This window comes from Mustela nivalis (genome assembly GCF_964662115.1).
Source record: "Mustela nivalis genome assembly, chromosome: 12".
In the NCBI taxonomy this organism is placed as follows: domain Eukaryota; kingdom Metazoa; phylum Chordata; class Mammalia; order Carnivora; family Mustelidae; genus Mustela; species Mustela nivalis.
Window position 1 is genome coordinate 84764429 of NC_139031.1, and position 19231 is coordinate 84783659.

Genomic DNA, 19231 nt, shown 5'->3' on the forward strand with positions numbered 1-19231 from the left:
ATGGATAATACGTAATATTTTATACTTTTCATTTTTCAGTAAAAACATATTAGAGAAATTGTAAAGTTTATCACGTTTAAAACCAAGCTGCTTACACCTAAATTCATGAAAGTTTGATAAATAATCATTAATATTTTAATACAGGAGTTTGGATAAAGAGAGGGCAGTGCTACTACAACGCCGGAAAAGGGAGAATATGTCAGGTAGGTGAAAAGAATCTATACTAAATGAAGATCAGTGTGATCAAGAGAATTGGGTGGCCTGCGTATTTTAGTCAGATGTAAACACCTTAGCAGTGAATGTTGATTGTGTATATGACTTACAATCAGGTAGAGATTTTAAATATTCTTTTCTTAACAGATTATAGAATAAGAATGTACTTATTTTAGAAAATGTAGGAAGTAGAGGAAAATAAAAATGATAAATCATCCATGTTTTTCTACAAAGGTAAATTGGTTTAAAGAAGTATTAAAATATGTTTGCTTTTCAGAGAGATGGTGATCTGTTAGTTTATCATAATGGAGTAGTAGTTTTTCATTTTTAAGAATAGATTTTAGAAGTGTAACTACAATATAACTTTGATTTTGGCTTAAAACAGTACTAGTACAAATGGTTTTGAATAATCATAGTTAATTGAACTCTTCCTGTTTGATGGACATTTAGGATGTTTCCAGTATTTTTTATTTTTTGTTTATGTTATTACAAGTAGTACCTTCAATGAAACTCTCCTGGATAAGGGTTTTTTTTGGGGGGGGGGGGTTTCGTTCACTTTATCTTTGAATACATACTAGAAATGGGATTACTGGATGAAAGGGTAATAAATGTAGAATTTTGCTAGATATGACTAAATTTCCCTTCATAGGGAATTGTGAATTTCCTTGCAGCTTATGCAAGTGCTGCTTTCCCACAGTCACACTATGTCTGTGTAATGTCAAACTTTTGTATCTAGTTCAGTGTGTAAGAAATGGTACTTGTAGTTTGCATTTGAAGTGTCGTTGAGGTGAGGAAGTAAGAAAAAATGTTTATTCTTCAGACAGATGGAGATATAACAGTTTGCCACGTAGAATGCCATGTAGTTTGTTTTTTGTTTTGTTTGAAATAGTATTACAAGTACAATAGTTTCTGTTTTGCCTTGGAAGATGGTGATACCAGTGCAACTGAGAGTGGGGATGAAGTTCCTGTGGAATTATATACTGCATTTCAGCACACCCCAACATCGATTACTCTAACTGCTTCGAGAGTTTCCAAGGTTAATGATAAACGAAGGAAAAAAAGTGGGGAGAAAGACCAAAGTATTTCAAAGTGTAAAAAGGTATGTTTTTCTTTCTTAAGATGTATAGATGGAAATTGGTGGGAGCTGAGTTTTACAGGAAAGGCAGATGAGTATTGGATGGTAGCCAGAAACGGTGTTAGAATCTTAAGCTTTTTAAAACTCATTTTAAAATTTTAATATGTTTAAAAGATTGGAGTGTAATAGAGAAGAATGTTTGCATAGTGATTTGCAATCATCACTAGTGAAACTAGTCATAGAAATGCCACCCAGGTGCCCCCAGCCTCAAAAATCTTTAAGTCATCTTTACTTTTGGACATTCAGATTGATTTTCAAAAGCACTGTTAATTTTTTTCCTTTGGAATGTCTCTTACTTTTTTATTTTTCTTTCTTTTGCTTCTGCAAACTCATCTAAGCCTTCATCACCTCATATTGCAGTAATAATTTACCATATTTAATTTCTCCAACTTTATCTTTCTGCTTTGCAACATCTCCTGTGAATATTGCTCTTACATCTCTTCTCTGCTTAGAAGAATTTTGATTCCTCTACCGTAAAGAAAAGCATAACTGTATTTGAGTCAGAATCATAAAATCGGACTTTTTAAAATAAGGTTTCCAAGGTCTAATTTTTAATTTTAGCCAATTTTATTTCATACTCTTCAGTAGGTACAAGTGCATATATTCATTTTTCCTTGACTGTGGCATATTTTTCCCATTTAATGCCTTCTTTCATATTTTTTTATAATTTTTTAGAAGATTTTATTCATCTGAGAGAGAGTGAGAGCACAAGGGGTATACAGAGGGAGAAGGAGTACCAGACCCCCCGGGGGGCAGGGGGTGGCTTGACCCCAGGATCCTGAGATTATGACCTGAGCCACCCAGGTGCCCCTCATATAAGGAACTAGGATTGGGTTCCTTTCAGTTCATCTCTCTGAGTACATCCATTCTCTAAAGTCTACCTAGCTCTTTTCCCATGTTTCCCATGAAGGTTCATTGCCTTGTTTTTGTTGTTAGTAAATCTTGCTTGCTTCTAACATGTAGTCTACACACAGACTTGACACTTAAATATATTTGGGTCTATATTGCTTACTCTCGGCTTATGTTTGTTAGTCCCCCTAGAGACTTTTGAGGTGGACTGATGATGAAGATAAATGTTAAATACCTTTCAGGACCCAGCAGATTAGTGAGCTGTCACTAAATATTTATTGAATAAATACAGCTCTCTTTTACCACAGTGTATATTTCTTAAATAAAACAACAAATTCAAATCACTTGCTAGTTGACTTAGAGAATTAAAGTAGTAACATTATTTTATCACTCCCAAAACTCATGACTTCAATAAAATTATTGTATTATTTTTAATACCCTTTCAATTTTAATCAGATATTTTCCCATGGTTGTAATAATTGAGCACACAGAAAACGTGAGGGATTTTTGGGCAGTATCACATACATATTCTTATGTTCTTACATAATCTACATTCTTATATTTTTTAATTTGAATATATTTTAGTTTCAGGTATACAAAGTTTGCACTCTTATTTTTTTTAATTTTATTTTATTTGAGGGTGGGGTGGGGAGAGAGAGAGAGAGCATGCATGAGTACAGAAGTGGAAGGGAGGGGCAGAGGGAGAGGGAGAAGCAGACTTCCCACTGAACGGGAAGCCTGATGGGGAACTTGATCTCAGAACCCTGGGATCATGACCTTAGCTGAAGACGGACACTTAACTGACTGAGCCACCCAGGCGCCCTGTCTGCATTCTATTGTTAATAATAGAATAATATTCTAGTAGATGACTTTAGTGAACTGATTGATTCTTAAATATTATATTCAGTTTAAAGAAAAACTCACTCAGAATTTAATGTTATTTCAGGCCTTTCGCGAAGGATCTAGGAAGTCATCAAGAGTTAAGGTAAATACATTAAATTTAAGTCCTTAGTACCAACTGTCAGTTTTTCAGGAGCTTATTAAGTGATTGTCCATAATCTTTATGTTCTCTTCATTGTGTATCATTTATTGCTTATTATATCTTTATCAGAAGTGTACCATAGAAAATCCTATTTTGATTAATATGCCACTCTTAGAGTTTACTCACAATGTTAAAATATTAAGCAAAAGGAAGTGGTATGTAAGTAATACCTAATATCAAAATTTGGGGTAATATGAATTTCAGTTATTGCATTCCATGCCTCCCAGTACCACTTCATATACTGGACATATGAATGCAAAATTACATTGAGAATTTGAAAATTTGTATATTTTGCATAGTTGGGATTCTAGTGATTTAATTAAGTAAGTTGTTATAAAATACTATAAAATCACCATTGAAGTACAAAGTGTAGTCACCTGTACCTTGAATTAATTAGAATACATCCTCAATTTTTTAGATGGCCAGATTGCTGAAAGAGGCAAGGCTCTTTAGCTCTGCCTCCCCCCCAAATGATAGGTGTTGGATAACAGAGGTCAGCTATATAGTATGTCGATAGCTTTCTAGGTTATATGGTTAAAGAATAATGGATTTCTCAAGTTGTCAGATAGTAAAATAGGGAGCATGTTACAGTATATTTGTTGTGACCATCGTGTAAAGCATAATAGTTACTCATTATTCCACATTCCCTGGAAAATCATTTAACACCTGTGCAGTGATGATTACTGCATACTTTTGTAGTTCTTTCTCAAGAAAGTTAATACATCGTGACACTCAACAGACTATAAGCCCAAAAATGTTCTTTCTGTGTTAAAGTATATGTTTGTACTTTTATACTTACTATATATATATTAAACTTGAGTTTATGGGATATTCTCTGACATAACATACAGTCTGAAAAGGTTTTTGGATTTACCCAGTAGAAACTCAGTACTTTGTAGTTTCCTTTTCCAATTTATCTAGTAGTCATCCCAATAGGTTTATTGAAGATGGGGTATCTTTTACTTAAGTAAAATATTTTCATTTATTATGTAAAGAAGTGACTAAGAAAGTGAAATTTTAATAATCTTTGTGAATCTTTAAAGATATATACATATATTTTAGAAGATTTTATTTATTTGACAGAGCAGAGAGAGAGAGAGGGAGAGATCACAAGTAGGTAGAGAGGCAGGCAGAGAGGGGGGAAGCATGCTCCCTGCTGAGCAGAGAGCCTGATGCAGGACTCTATCCAGGACCCTGAGATCATGACCTGAGCCGATGGCAGATGCTTAACCCACTGAGCCACCCAGGTGCCCCTAAAGATATTTTTTACTTAAGTCAAAGATACCTTCTTTAAGATACAGCAATTCCAGTTAGTAATTCTGTAGTATTTATAGGTTGAAGAGATACAGAAGAATTTACTGCATCAGATATATACCAGGTCAGTAGAAGGCTTGGTTGGGGTGGGGGGTGGTAAAAGAGAAAGAAAAAAATCTTTAAAATTTATTAGATTTCTTGGGGCACCTGGGTGGCTCAGTGGGTTAAAGCCTCTGCCTTCAGCTCAGGTCATGATCCCAGGGTACTGGGATTGAGCCCTGCATCCGGCTCTCTGCTCAGGAGGGAGCCTGATTCCCCTGCACCCTCCCCCGCCCCGCCCCTGCCTGCCTCTCTCCCTACTTGTGATCTCTGTCTGTCAAATAAATAAATAAAATCTTTAGAAAGTAAAAAGTAAAATTAATAAATAAAAAAATAAAAGCTGTGACCCTTGAATTTAGGCTATGGACCATTTTGGTCATTTTACTAGATTTCTTTAATAAAGCTGATGAAAGCCTTAATATGTAGTATTTCATATTTGTGTAAAAATCTGTTAAAAGGTGGTCATCATAATGTGGAATATATAATTACATAAAATATCAGTTGGTAAAAATAAACACACTCTGTCAAGTAGTTGAACAACTTACTATAGTTTGTTTCATTGTAGGAAAGAATGATACTTTTTGTAATAAAAATTACCTATATGGAAGGTGGACAAATGGTAAACTTTAGTGTTGACTGTACATGTGTACCTGGCTAACAGGATATATAAGAGCTTTTATTAATTCTACATGTGATTTTAAAATTTTAGTTATGTAGGTTGTACATACTTTAGAGATAATCTTTTTTTTTTCCCAACAGATAGTAACAATCTTTATTAGTACATCTCACACCAACTGAGAAAATAAATGCCTTCCTAAAGCGACAGTTCTTAAACAATTTTGTCTCAGGGCCTCTGTGTACTGAAAAAATTATTGAGGAAACCAAAAAAGCTTCTATTTTTTTCTGTGTTTTTCTTTTCTTTTATAAACATATAATGTATTATTAGCCCCAGGGGTACAGGTCTGTGAATCGCCAGGTTTACACACTTCACAGCACTTACCATAGGAAATAATCTTTTCTCATCAAGGTGTTCAGTGTTGTAGAACAAAATTGATGAATAGCATTTACAAAAAATTGAAATGTCATGTGTTAAAATCATTTACAATCTGAATTATGCTAATGAAACAAAAGTTTTTGTTATCTGCATTGATTGACTTTCATCCCAAGATTGGAAATAAGAATCATTCTGGAGACGCCTGGGTGGCCCAGTGGGCTAAGCCTCTGCCTTCGGCTCAGGTCATGATCTCAGGGTCCTGGGATCAAGTCCTGCATTGGGCTTTCTGCTCATCGGGGAGACTGCTTCCCCCCACCACTTGTGATCTCTCTCTGTCAATAAATCTTAAAAAAAAAAAAATCATTCTGGAAGGGGTGCCTGGCTAGCTCAGTCGTTAAGCATCTGACTTTGGCTCAAATCATGATCCCAGGATCCTGGGATCGAGCCCCACGTTGGGCTCCCTGCTCAGTGGGGAGCCTGCTTCACGCTCTCCCTTGTGTTTGCTCTCTCTGTCACTGTCAAATAAATAAATGAAATCTTTAAAAAAACCCTATTGTGGGATTCCGCCTTTTAATATATTTTCAAAATGTGTGGTAATTATGCCTGTCTGTAAGTTGCATTCCAGCAAGAAAAGAGTCCCCTTTTGTTCTTCTTTTTTTTTTTTTAGATTTTTAAAATTTTTATTTTTTGAAGATTTTATTTATTTATTTGACAGAGAGAGTACAAGTAATCAGAGCAGCAGGCAGAGGGAGAGGAAGAAGCAGGCTTTCTGCCAAGCAGGGAGCCTGATGCAGGGCTCAGTCCTAGGATCCTGGGATCATGACCTGAGCCTAAGGCAGCCACTTAAACCAACTGAGTCACCCAGGTGTCCAGTAAGATTTTTTTTAATTTTAAGTTAATCTCTACACCCAGCATGAGGCTCAAACTTACCACTCCAAGACCAAGAGTTGCATGCTCTTTCAACTGAGCCAGCCAAGTGCCCCACACTTTTTGCTCTGTAACAGATTAAGAGAGGCTATGACTTTCTGTACTTTGCACTAAGCATTCTTATCTTTTGGGTTTTTAGTAGGAGGTATAGATGAGCAAAGGTCCTTGCTGTCACTGTGACCCTTGAATTTAGGCTATGGACCATTTTGGTCATTTCACATTCTGTGAGATATTTTGTTCCTTATGTCAAATTTATCATGTGGACAGTTGATTATAGATCTTGAAATTACATTAAATTAAGATATCAACATGTATTTTTAAATAAAACATGTCAAAATTGTAGTCTGTCAAAACTATGAATACAAGGTAGATACTGACAGTCTCTAATAAAATAGTGCATGTTCTTTTATTTATTTTTTTTAAAGAGCTCCCAACAGAGCAGTGTGAGAGGGGCAGAGGGAGAGGTGAGGGAGAAAGAATCTTAAGCATCCTTTTTTTTTTTTTTTTAAGATTTTATTTATTTATTGACAGAGAATGACAATGAGAGAGGGAACACAAGCAGGGGCAGTGGGAAAGGGAGGAGCAGGGAGCCTGATGTGGGGCTCCATCCCAGGACCTTGGGATCATGACCTGAGTCGATTAAGCAGAATCCACACCCAGCTCAGGGCTGATTTGAGTCTCTGTCTCAGCCTTGAGATCATGACTTGAGCCACAGTCAAGAGTTGGACACTTAAGAGTTGGACCCTGAGCCATGCAGGCTTAGTCAGCCCCATGCTGTCCTTTTTTTAACCAATAGCTAGCAGTGACTCCCAAGTTTGGAGTGTTTGCAGTTTTATTAATGACGCCCTTTGGGCTACAGTGGTGTCAGTGGAGGCTGAATTTTTGCTAGTCCAACATAACTTGGTTTCCTTTAGTTTTCTAAGTCCTTACCTGTTTGGCATGCAGTATGAAGATGTAGTAGGCTGCTCATTTATGGTCTGTTTTTCCCTAGGACCTCTGAAAGCCTATCATTGTCTCTACTTTATATTACGTTCTTTTACATAGATGATCATTTATTTGAGTGTGTGTATATAAATACTTGGAAGTCCAGATATTAATGCTTTGTTTGCTGTGATTTCAGGGGTCAGCTCCAGAGATCGATCCTTCATCTGATGGTTCAAATTTTGGATGGGAGACAAAAATCAAAGCGTGGATGGATCGCTATGAAGAGGCAAACAGTAACCAGTATAGTGAGGGTGTTCAGAGGGAGGCACAAAGAATAGCTCTGAGATTAGGCAGTGGAAATGACAAAAAAGAAATAAATAAATCAGATTTGAATACCAACAATTTGCTCTTCAAGCCTCCTGTGGAGGTAAATATATCATTTGCCAAAAAAAATTATGAAACAAAACCGTTTTCTAATGCATATCTTGAGTAGTTAGCTTGAAAGCAATCAGGTTTAATTAATCTCAACATTTCTCTGGTTTTAGAGCCATATACAAAAAAATAAGAAAATTCTGAAATCCGCAAAAGATTTGCCTCCTGATGCACTTATCATTGAGTACAGAGGGAAGTTTATGCTAAGAGAACAGTTTGAAGCAAATGGATATTTCTTTAAGAGGTATATTTCTTTATTTTATCAGTTATCTATAGTTATGAATTGGGGTTTTTGGGCTATTTTACCGAGATGCTATCTGTGTTCATATATATTTTGCCTTCCTGAGTGCATTTTAATACATTTAAAAGTGTAGTGTGACTGAACAATGACTAATGATAAACTTTTGAACTATAATAAAATACAGCAAAAAGCAGATGTATTCCTCAGTCTCTTACCCATCTCTGTCTTGCTGACACTCCTACAATAGTCTACTTCAAAGATAAACTACAGCAGTTTAGATGGATGACTATGATTGCATAAGATTCTAAGGAATCCTTTTGAGTCCAGGACCTTTCCTAACTCCTTCTGACATAATTGGTAGAACCTGAAAAGACCATTGGTGATCACAGGCAAAAATCCCTTCCTCTTTATTAGAGGATGTTAGATGTACCCTATTTTAAAACGTTCACTTTCTTGTGAAAGTGAATAGCTCTGGAGCCCTCTTCTGTGGTTTGTGATTTTGATGGGGATTTGATGTGACCATTGCTTCCCTGAGGTGTAGAAATACATTGGTATAGACTGAGAACATTCTCAGTCTATATGATTATTTGTTGTTTATAATTGAGTTTTTAAGATTTGAAAGATATACAAGAATACTTCTCTTTTACATACAAATTTTATGTGAAACAGTGTTGTAAATCAAACACTTAAATGCACTAAGAGATACAGATTTTAAAGGCATCCAGTTATGAATCCTTCTGTAAAGGCAGTAGTCACCCCCTTTTTATTTTTCTTTGTAAATTTGAATTTCTACCTTCAGTTAATTAACTTTGATTTAGATAAGATTATTGGAGCAAGTAAAAATCGGATTAGCATGAACTTGCCCTTAACAAATGGGTTCTGGTATCGGATTGCCTGTATCCAGATCTTGGCTTCACTATTGACTTTGAGTATTTTAGAAGTTTGGTAATATGTTAATAGTTTATAATGCATTTCTTTCTTTGTAGACCATATCCTTTTGTTTTGTTTTATTCTAAATTTCACGGGCTAGAAATGTGTGTTGATGCAAGGACTTTTGGAAATGAGGCTCGGTTCATCAGGCGTTCTTGTACACCCAATGCAGAGGTAAGCTTACAGAAATCTTTTTGGGAGGCAGGAGTTTGGGGGATATGTGGAAATGAGTATCAGACACAAATCTGGTAGCCTTTTTGACCATTGATGAATTTTATATGGCCCATGTGCTTCCACTTTGAAAAATTAGGCTCTCAGGTTTTAGAAATGACTTTGCACATTTTGAAGAAATTGTGATTTTTTTTTTTTTTTTTTTGTAGGGGAAATACTGGACTTTGTTTATTTCTGAAGCTCTGTGGGTCATATACATCTTGATCTGATTGGATCAAGATAGATGACAAAACTAAAAGCTAAAGTAGATTTTACATGTGCTACTATAAATTTTTTTTATAAAAATTGTGCTTTAATTTGGAGCCTGAAGCAGTATTTCTGGTTTTTCATGCCAGAGTAAACATTTACAATTTATATGTTACAGCTAAGAGTATAGGTTTTGAAGCCAGACTTACTAGATTCATGTCTTCTCTTTGATGAACTAGCTTTGTAATCTTGTCTGTGCTTGTTTTTCCCTGTAAAAACTTAATGGGAGGACTAAAGGAGTTAATACCTGTGAAGTACCTAGAACAGTGTCTGTCATAGAAAAGTGTGGTGTTAACTGTACCATTACTCATTACTGCATGTTATCAAATCAAACATATTATCACTTATAAAACTCCCAATTCCAGGGATACTGAGAGGTGAAAAAATATGCATTATGAAATTGTGAAGTGTAGTGTTTGCTTTTTTTTTTTTAAATACTTTATTTATTTGACAGAGGTCACAAGTAGGCAGAGAGGCAGGCAGAGTGAGAGGGGGAAGCAGACTCCCCCCTGAGCAGAGATCGCAGTGCGGGGCTCGATCCCAGGACCCTGGGATGATGACCTGAGTCAAAGGCAGAGGCTTTAACCCACTGAGCCACCCAGGTAGCCCTAGTGTTTGCTTTTTAATGCTACGTGGTGGATTGCAGTTTGCCTCACTGCACTTGCTTCCAGCTGATAACCACCAGTTTAGAGTTACAGTGTTACAGTTGCATATTTTTCCCATTGTACTCATGAATTACTTTGAAAAGTTTTCAAAATTACAGGATGAGGTACTCCTAAAGATAGAAAATAATTTCTAAAAATGTAAAATTATTCTTTTAACAGGTGAGGCATGAAATTGAAGATGGAACCATACATCTTTACATTTATTCTATACAGAGTATTCCAAAGGGAACTGAAATAACTATTGCCTTTGATTTTGACTATGGGAATTGGTAAGTTCAAGTCTCTAAATATGTTATCTGTTTTGAAATAGTTCCTTAAGGCCCTCCTAAAAATCTAGGTATTGTCATCACTTTCATAGTTTTTTATTTTGTATGTATTATGAAGCAGTGAAATGTACTTGAAAACAAGCATTTTGGTGTCAACTTCCACTAAGCATTATTACTTAGTTCTTTTCTAGACTTTTATTATTGTAATGTAAATGATCATAGTAATTTTAAAAAGTAGTCCTAATTCAGCCATATAACACTGACCTTGTTTACATGAGAATTTCTTCTTTCTTGTGTTTTAGGGGATACATTTTTGGTTTTAATGTAAGTTAATTGATAAGTGTGAATGGATAATTTCACTTTTGCCCTTCAAAATAAAAAATTGTGCAGGGGCCCCCAGGGTGTCTCAGTTGGTTAAGCAACTGCCTTCAGCTCAGGTATCCCGCTTCAGGTTCCCAGGGGAATTTGCTTCTCCTTCTGACCTTCTCCCCTCTCCTGCTCTATCTCTCAAATAAATAGAATCTTTAAAAAAAAGAAAAGAAAAGAAATTGTGCAGTTTTTTGGTAGTATAAATTGAAAGGGTTTGTTGGAGTCCTGTAAGGAAATTCTGAGAACTGTTGTTCTGAAACACTAAGGAAATAAAGTTAATTCTGAGTATAAAAACTTTTTTTTAAGTTCTATGTAAATTACATTCTGTAGTGTTTTGTTTTCATCTTTTCTCATTTGTTACTTTTGAGATTTGGTTCTTTTTGTGTAGCTCTAGTTCATTTGTTTTCACTGCCAGTAGCATTTATCCATTTCTCTGTTGGATCTTAAATTTACCAGAACCGTTCTGTGACTCCTTGAACATGTTTTTGTGGGCCCATGTTGTCTCCATGGGAGAGAATCTAGTGGGTATGCTTGCTCAGCTGTGGCATGTGCACGGCCTCAGTGTTACCTGACAGGGGGTCATGACCAGTTTCTATTCTCACACCTTTCTTCCTTGCTCTACTTCCTTATGACTTTGAAAAATTGGTGCTAATCCATGTGAAATGGCATTTTTAATACATACGTGTGTGTGTGTGTGTGTGTGTATTTTAAAGATTTGTTAGAGAGAGAGAGAGAGAGAGGAAAGTAGGGGGAGATGCAGGCTCCCCGCTGAGCAAGGAGCCTGATGGGGGACTCAATCCCAGGACACTGGGATCATGACTTGAGCCAAAGGCAGACGCTTAACCTAGTGAGCCACTCAGGCATCCCATCTTTTTATCTTTTTAATTATCATTTTCCTTGATTATTTTATAAGCCCAAGGATCTTTTTGTATATTAGTCATTTGGATTTCCTCTCTCATGAATTGTTCAATCCCCTTCAATTTTCCTACTGGTCTTTTTCTGATTTTTTTGGGTGGGGAGGGGAATGGTTTTTTTGTATCCTGTAGTCTGTTTGGTTATAAGCATTTGAGCTCATTTCCTCCTATTCTGTATTTTACTTCTAAAGTTTTGTATGGTAACCTATTTAAATGTGTAAGTTTTACATGTTCATGATGTTTTCTGTTAATGAAATTTCACTTCCTGCACTGTGTATCTCTACTTGATTGTTGGGAGTCAAATTTATTATAACTTAAGCATGACCTTCTTAGCCCTTTTTCTCCTCGATGGCAGTAAATTTAGCATAATGGCTCTTTGCTCATTGCTTTGAAAGACTGTCTCCCATAAGTGGTTAAGAATATAAGCTTTTTATAATCTGAGTGGTTTCAAATCCTAGCTTGGTTGCTTATTCAGCCAGTTTCTTCATCTCATTATATCATAATAGAAGAATAATAATACTCACCTAACAGGAATGTTTTGAAGATTCAGTGAGTATAAGATATGTAGAGTGTTTCCTGGCACAAAATAAGTGCTTTTAATAAATATTAGCTGTTGGCCATCATTATTTACAGTTGTTATCCTAAAATCAAAGAAAACATCTAGAAAGACTTTGAACCTAGTTTCTAGTAATACCTAATTTGGGGAGATGGGTCCCATAGATAACAAATTTTTGAGTTCTGTTCCTGATTTACAGATTTAGGCAGTTTGACTTGTACTAATCTTGAAAGTTAGTAAGGAACAGTATTAGGAACTTTGGAAAGTGAATTACTTTTATGGCGAACAAGTATTAAACTACTTAAAAACATGTCGAATGGGGGGCTTCTAGTGTTTTACTTAGGTTTGGGCATTTTGCCTGCATCCTAGAGAGAAACTAAATGGTGGTGGTAGGGATATGGAGGGCAGAGTTAAGAAGAGATGGAAAGTGTGAGCTTTGGACTCACACAGACCTGTACCTGAATGCTGTCGCAACCATTTAGTAACTGTGCCACTTTGGACAAAGTGCTGAAGCTTTCTGCATTTGAATCTTCCCTGTATGGTGGAGGTAATAATTATCACTGTAGTGAAGATGAGAGATAGTGCAGTTATTTTTCAAGCGTCCATTTGAAAGAGGGAGTACTTAAGAGAGGCAAAGGAAAACATAACTCTACCCTTTTTCAGGGTGGCTTTTTTTAAAAAATAAAGATTTTATTTATTTATGAGAGAGAGAGAGAGCATGAAAGGGGAGAAGGTCAGAGAGAGAAGCAGACTCCCCATGGAGCTGGGAGCCTGCTGTGGGACTCGATCCCAGCCAGGATCATGACCTGAGCTGAAGGCAGTGGCTTAACCAACTGAGCCACCCAGGAGCCCCTCAAAGTGGCTTTTTAAAGACAACTGGTTATCAAAGTCATTTCTTAAAGTATAAGACATAGTTGAGGTTTGGAACTACTGAAGTAAATACCATTTTTGCCTTAATGTGAACCAAATGTATCGTTTCACTTACAAGGATTCAGTTTTAATTCATTGAGGTTTTTTTGTTTTTGTTTTCCTTCTCTAAACCATCCTTATGGTTATCCTGGTTATCCTTATGATTGAAGGTCCAATTTCTATCAGAAATCAACTTCTAATGATTAATGTTTTTTAAATGAGGACAAAAAACTTCTTTTGTGACAGTTATGGGGAGTGCAAATTAGTGAAAAGTAAGGATTGCTTATTAAGTGGTAGTAGTAGCATGCATGCAGTTTTGCAGAGTTGCAGCTTAAAATGAATTAGAAAATTTTACAATTTGTCTTGAATAAATATTGAACTGGTTATCTTTCCAGTAAGTACAAGGTGGACTGCGCATGCCTCAAAGAAAATCCAGAGTGCCCTGTTCTAAAACGTAGTTCTGAATCCATGGAAAACATCAACAGCGGTTATGAGACCAGAAGGAAAAAAGGAAAAAAAGAAAAGGATATTTCAAAAGAAAAAGATACACAAAATCAGAATATTACTTTGGATTGTGAAGGAACCACCAACAAAATGAAGAGCCCAGAAACTAAACAGAGAAAGCTTTCTCCACTGAGGCTATCAGTATCAAATAATCAGGTACTGAACTACGCTCTTCTGATTGTCAGCAGAAGTCAACAAAAGAGCATAATTTGTCATATTTTAACCTCTTTATGTAAAACGGTTTAAATTTTTTAAGTTAGATTTATTGTTACTTAATGAAGTACTTAGAAACATAAAACACAAGTACAGAAGTTCTGCTAGAATTTGTGCAGTGTTCATTAAGCTCGTTAAACAACTGAGCCAGCAGATCCTTGCAGAATTGAATACAAGATTTTTCTATAACTGGGTGATTTAAAAACTTCTCCCAGATGGTATTGTCCATATCTTAGTAGTAAGTGTTCTTATTTAAAGTCTTAATTTCCTTTTTTTAAACATTTGGGACATAATTAAATCAATTCTATAAGGATGAGACAAGATTTTTCAGAGAAAACACTCTTAACATGTAGGATTATTTTGGGGGATGAGTTTGGCCCATATGTCTGCCCTGCTAGGAAAGAGTTTCTTATATGCCCTCTACATAAATAGAAGTTAGGAGGCACCATTTAAAGTGAAAAGTAAGGAAGATTTCACTCCTCTCCAGTAGCCCATTTTCCATAATTTAAGTTTAATTAACTTAATATATTTCCCAAAAGCTTTAAATTGAACAAACATTTATTAAGCACTTGGAATCTCTAGGCACCAAGTTTTATGAAGTAATTTTATATGTTTATGTTTTGGGAAGAATGTAAACAGAAAGCTATGCTACCATATTTGACTTTGTGGGCTTTATTAATATTATGGACTAGAACTCTAAAAAGCAAAATCATTTAATTTTGAAAAAAATTTTTAATTACAGCCAGTTTTAAGGTTCTGAAATGGATTTAAGTAGGCTTGTAATTTTTCTTTGTTGAATGCATTAGTTGCCATTTAAAGGTATTTTAATAGTTCAGTGTCCCTAGTTTGTAGATGGAATAGTAGTTTCTATAAAGCAGTCATTTCCATCTTTCAGGAACCAGATTTCATTGATGATATAGAAGAAAAAACTCCCATTAGCAATGAAGTAGAAATGGAATCAGAGGAGCAGATTGCAGAAAGGAAAAGGAAGATGGTAAGTTGGGAAGCCCGTAGCTGCTTCATGCTGTCTCTTGGGCTTATGACAACTTCTCTTCCCATAGATTGTTGTTGCCTTTAGGAAGGTTTTGACACTGTTCTTTATTAGGAAACATGTTAGCAAACATGATGTGCCACTGAGCATTTCTGTTTGACTTTGTTATTACCCTTCAATTAGAATGTATGACATTTAACATTTTTAAAGCTGAGAACTACTAATAAATTTTAATGCCAGAATTACTGTTCAAAATCTTTCATTAGCTAAATGTTCGTTTTCACTTCATAATTTAATGTAAAGCAAAAATGGAATTTTAAACCTTACACCATCACCAAATAAATGAGTTATGTAAAAAAAAAACCCCACTGTTTGGTAGCTACTATGTCTGTTTCTCATACTGGTATCATAAAATAAGGTTTTCATTAAAATGCGTTTGGTATTTATGTTCCTTGTTCTACTTTTTATACAGATATTTGCAAATAAATAATACAAGATATTTTATTAGAAATCCATGTTAATTTAGCAGTGGATATATATTTATATAGGCCAGTTAAGTATTATGTATGGTATAGTTTACCCAAAGATTTGAAAATGACTTTACACACCAGTTAATGATCCTAATATGGGTTTTCCCCACTCCCTTTTACTTTATATGCTTCCTTGTTTCCTATCTGTGATTTTCACGCCGAATTCCATGGAATCTCAGGTGTCATACACTTAGTGTAGGGAGGGATAGGATCTTTGGAATTTGGTCATTGTAGGCCTACTTAATGTAAGCCTGTTTTATTGCCTGGATGGTCATTCCTGTATCATTTCCTTGTTGACATTTGGGAATTATGAGAGCAATGCAGAACTGTTTCACAGCCTTTGGATTTCAGAGGCACTGCTCTGAGGGTGTGATAGGGTGATATTAGAGATCAGAGACACAAAAAAACAGCTCTGTAGGAGAAAGTACTGAAGGAGTACCAGAAGGAGTCACCATGAACCCTTTTCAACATTTGATTTTATATGAATTATCGATACCTACCCAAATCACCTGTGGCCCTCTCTCGACTAGATTTAAGTATTGGCCCATTCATTCTGCAGTAGCCACAACAGTGTATTTGCACTAACCTGCAAAACCAATTTGGAGTATCACTGGTTTTTGGATGAGGCATGTGTCTGGTAGAAGGAACCTCTTTCGCAGGTGACTTTAAGGGCTATAACAGCCACTTGGAAAAAATCACAAGATTTAAAAAAAGAAAAAGGTTTAATGCCCTTAAAATAGTTTTACTCAGATTGCATTTTTTATAAAAGTTTTTGTGACTGTGGGGCTACTTTAAAATTACGTCTCTCTTTTAATGCTGAGAAAATCCATGAACTTAAGAACATCCTCATTTTCAGAACCCAGAAGAAAATAGAAATACCCTTTTGCTGATGGAACTTTGGACAGATAAAAATGCTTAGTTGGTCCATTTTTGGTCCTGATTTTATCTGTTTGAATGCTATGTTAATACAGGCAAATGCTTCGAATTCCATGTCCATTTGGGCATATTCATTTTAATGTCTGCCCAGTCTAAGGTTGCTTGTGTGCAGCTAGGTATTTTTCATACAAGTAAAATGTGGAAAACTTGAAAAGTATCAGTGTTCAGAATTTGTCTGGTATTTTGAAGGGCTGTGAAACAAATACTTAAAAATCTTTGTTCCTTGACCTGTAGTTCTCAAAATCATTGCAGTGTTACGATTTCTAATGGTATATTTGCTTTGATATCTCAGTTAAGAATTTTTGGATATACCCATATAAGCAGAATGCAAAAGCATGCATCCTAGGATTCTTAAGCCAGTTTGGCAGGGTCTCCCCACCCCTGCCAACATATTAGTATTTGTGAGGAACAAAATACTTGGTTTTAAAACTTAATATTAGCCGTTAGTGTCTGCCTTTTATATTGGTTAGGTTAACATTAGTAGTTGGAAAGATTAAGGACAGCTCGTGAGAACCTTAGGTTAAACTGATTGAAATCTCCTTCTGTGAGAGGACAGACTTTAAATCATTGTGGATATAATAGGAGATTCTAGTTGTCTTGTATATTTATGAGATTGGGATATAAAAGGAGTTAGTCATACTCTCTCTGTAACATCCAAATTCAAATACACTTTAGCCCATCCTTTCGTAGTATAGCTTGAACTGTATGAAACTGTTGATTCGACAGTCTTTACCTACATAAATGGCACTTGTTCTTTAAGATTTTACTTATTTGACAGAGACAGACAGTGGGAGAGGAAACACAAGCAGGAGGAGTGGGAGAGGGAGAAGCGGGCTTCCCACAGATCAGAGCCTCACATGTGGATGGATCCCAGGACGCTGGGATCATGACCTGAGCTGAAGACAGACCCTTAATGACTGAGCCACCTGGGCGTCCCTAAATGGCAATTTCTTGAACAACCTAATATTTAACATTGTGTTCAGTCTCCCAAAAATTGCACCAGTTGATGTATTATTTTGTTGCTTGCTTGTTCTTTTTGGTGAAGTTGGGAGATAAGACTGTGTCTCTGCCTTCAGGGGCATTTACAGAAACAATTCTAGTACAACAGATGTGGTAATGGAAATATAAATCTGATAACCTTGAGCTGTGGTTGGGTTGGGGGCTGCTCAGAGACCATTCATGATGTAGTGTTTATGATGGACCTTCGCTGTAGGGTTGGAACAAGTACAGATTAGCATGTAGCTAAACTGTATGGCACTGAGTGGAGAAATAGCCCATAGAGAAAATAGCCTGGAAGGGGTTGTATCATACTCGGCTGGGATTATAGAGGGTGTTTTTGGGGGGAGCAGGGAGGTAAGCGTTGGTAGCAGATCACATGAAATGTTGGTTGATAGAAATTCCATGGAAGACTATTCAAATTATTGTATGACTAGATACAAAGCTTTTATTAACATTTTCCTTTCCCCTCCATTTTTCCCTCCTTAAAAAGTTGTCACCTACCTACAAAAGCAAATTTGTGCCTAAATGGTATAAGAACTGAATAGATGGTTATTGACATTTCCTTTTAGCCGGTAAGAAATACTTCTGCGGCAGTGGGTTGGAAATTGACTTTGGAGAATCTTACAGTCAGCCCAGTTAAGCTACAGAAGTTGAAATAGGGTAGGGAATCACCTGATTCCAAAACCAGGGCACTACTGAGTGGACACCCCCAGGTACACTGTAGTTGGTATGGTGAGGGGTAAAGAGTGTGCAGCAGGGGGTTAGATACTGGGAAGCGCATTACATTTTGTTGAACTAACAAGTGATCAGTTGAAACATAAAGCTTTTGAAAGATTTAAATAAAAAAGGTGGCTTGCCACTCCAGATTTATAATGGCATGAGAAGAACTTCCTCAAGTATCTTTTTTTTTTTTTTTAAAGATTTTATTTATTTGACAGATAGAGATCACAAGCAGGCAGAGAGGCAGGCAGAGAGAGAGAGGAGGAAGCAGGCTCCCTGCTGAGCAGAGAGCCCGATGCGGGACTCGATCCCAGAACCCTGAGATCATGACCTGAGCCGAAGGCAGCGGCTTAACCCACTGAGCCACCCAGGCGCCCCCTCAAGTATCTTCTGATCGATGTTTTTCAAAATAATTTTTCGTGGCATTGTGTTAAGACTGTACCTTGGGAATATATAGTCTTGGTAATATTTGATGGTATATTTTAGTCAGATTGCTTACACTGGAATCCAGGGAAGGTGGTTCAGGAGGCCATCACAGTTTGGAGGATAGAGATTTAAGGAATGGGCATGTGGGTGGCTCAGTCTGTTAAGTGTCTGCTGTTGGCTCTGGTCATGATCTCAGGGTCCTGGAATCGAGTTCTGAGTCAGGCTCCCTGCTCAGCAGGGAGTCTGCTTCTCCTGCTTCCTCTGCCCCTCCCATTTGTGCTTGCTTTCTTGCTCGCCTGTTCTCAAATAAATGAAAAATAAAATTAAAAAAGAATTTTTAGAGATGCCTGGATCGCTCAGTGGATTAAGTCTCTGCCTTCAGCTCAGGTCATGATCTCAGGGTCCTGGGATCGAGCCCCTCATTGGGCTCTGCTTCCCGCCCCCCCCCCATACCGCCTGCCTCTCTGCCTACTTGTGATCTGTGAAATAAATGGATAAAATCTTTTAAAAAAAATTGTAATTTTGTTAAATGGTATAGCCCCAGCTTCTAGGGGGAAGAAAAAACTGCCTGGCTTTATTAAAAAGTCCGTGGTCAGTAAATGAACCTACTAAATATTTGTGGCAGCCATTCAAGTAGAGATATGGGTAAGCCCATAAGTGTGAATTTACCGAAGCTTCCTTATAGGCCAGAAAGTGTCCTGGAAGCCTTGTCAGTA

At 36.5% G+C, this 19231-nt stretch overlaps 1 protein-coding gene across 3 annotated transcripts in view; it reads left to right on the forward strand.

Moving 5' to 3' along the window:
• Window positions 1–19231, forward strand: part of KMT2E (lysine methyltransferase 2E (inactive)) — a 95740-nt gene that overhangs the window by 59893 nt on the left and 16616 nt on the right. For all 3 annotated transcript variants that reach the window (XM_082691814.1, XM_082691816.1, XM_082691815.1), the window contains 9 exons: window positions 145–203; window positions 1140–1312; window positions 3144–3182; window positions 7634–7864; window positions 7983–8113; window positions 9097–9214; window positions 10342–10451; window positions 13592–13856; window positions 14809–14907. In XM_082691814.1, the coding sequence (XP_082547940.1) occupies window positions 145–203; window positions 1140–1312; window positions 3144–3182; window positions 7634–7864; window positions 7983–8113; window positions 9097–9214; window positions 10342–10451; window positions 13592–13856; window positions 14809–14907 (1225 nt within the window). The remainder of the gene's footprint in view (window positions 1–144; window positions 204–1139; window positions 1313–3143; window positions 3183–7633; window positions 7865–7982; window positions 8114–9096; window positions 9215–10341; window positions 10452–13591; window positions 13857–14808; window positions 14908–19231) is intronic.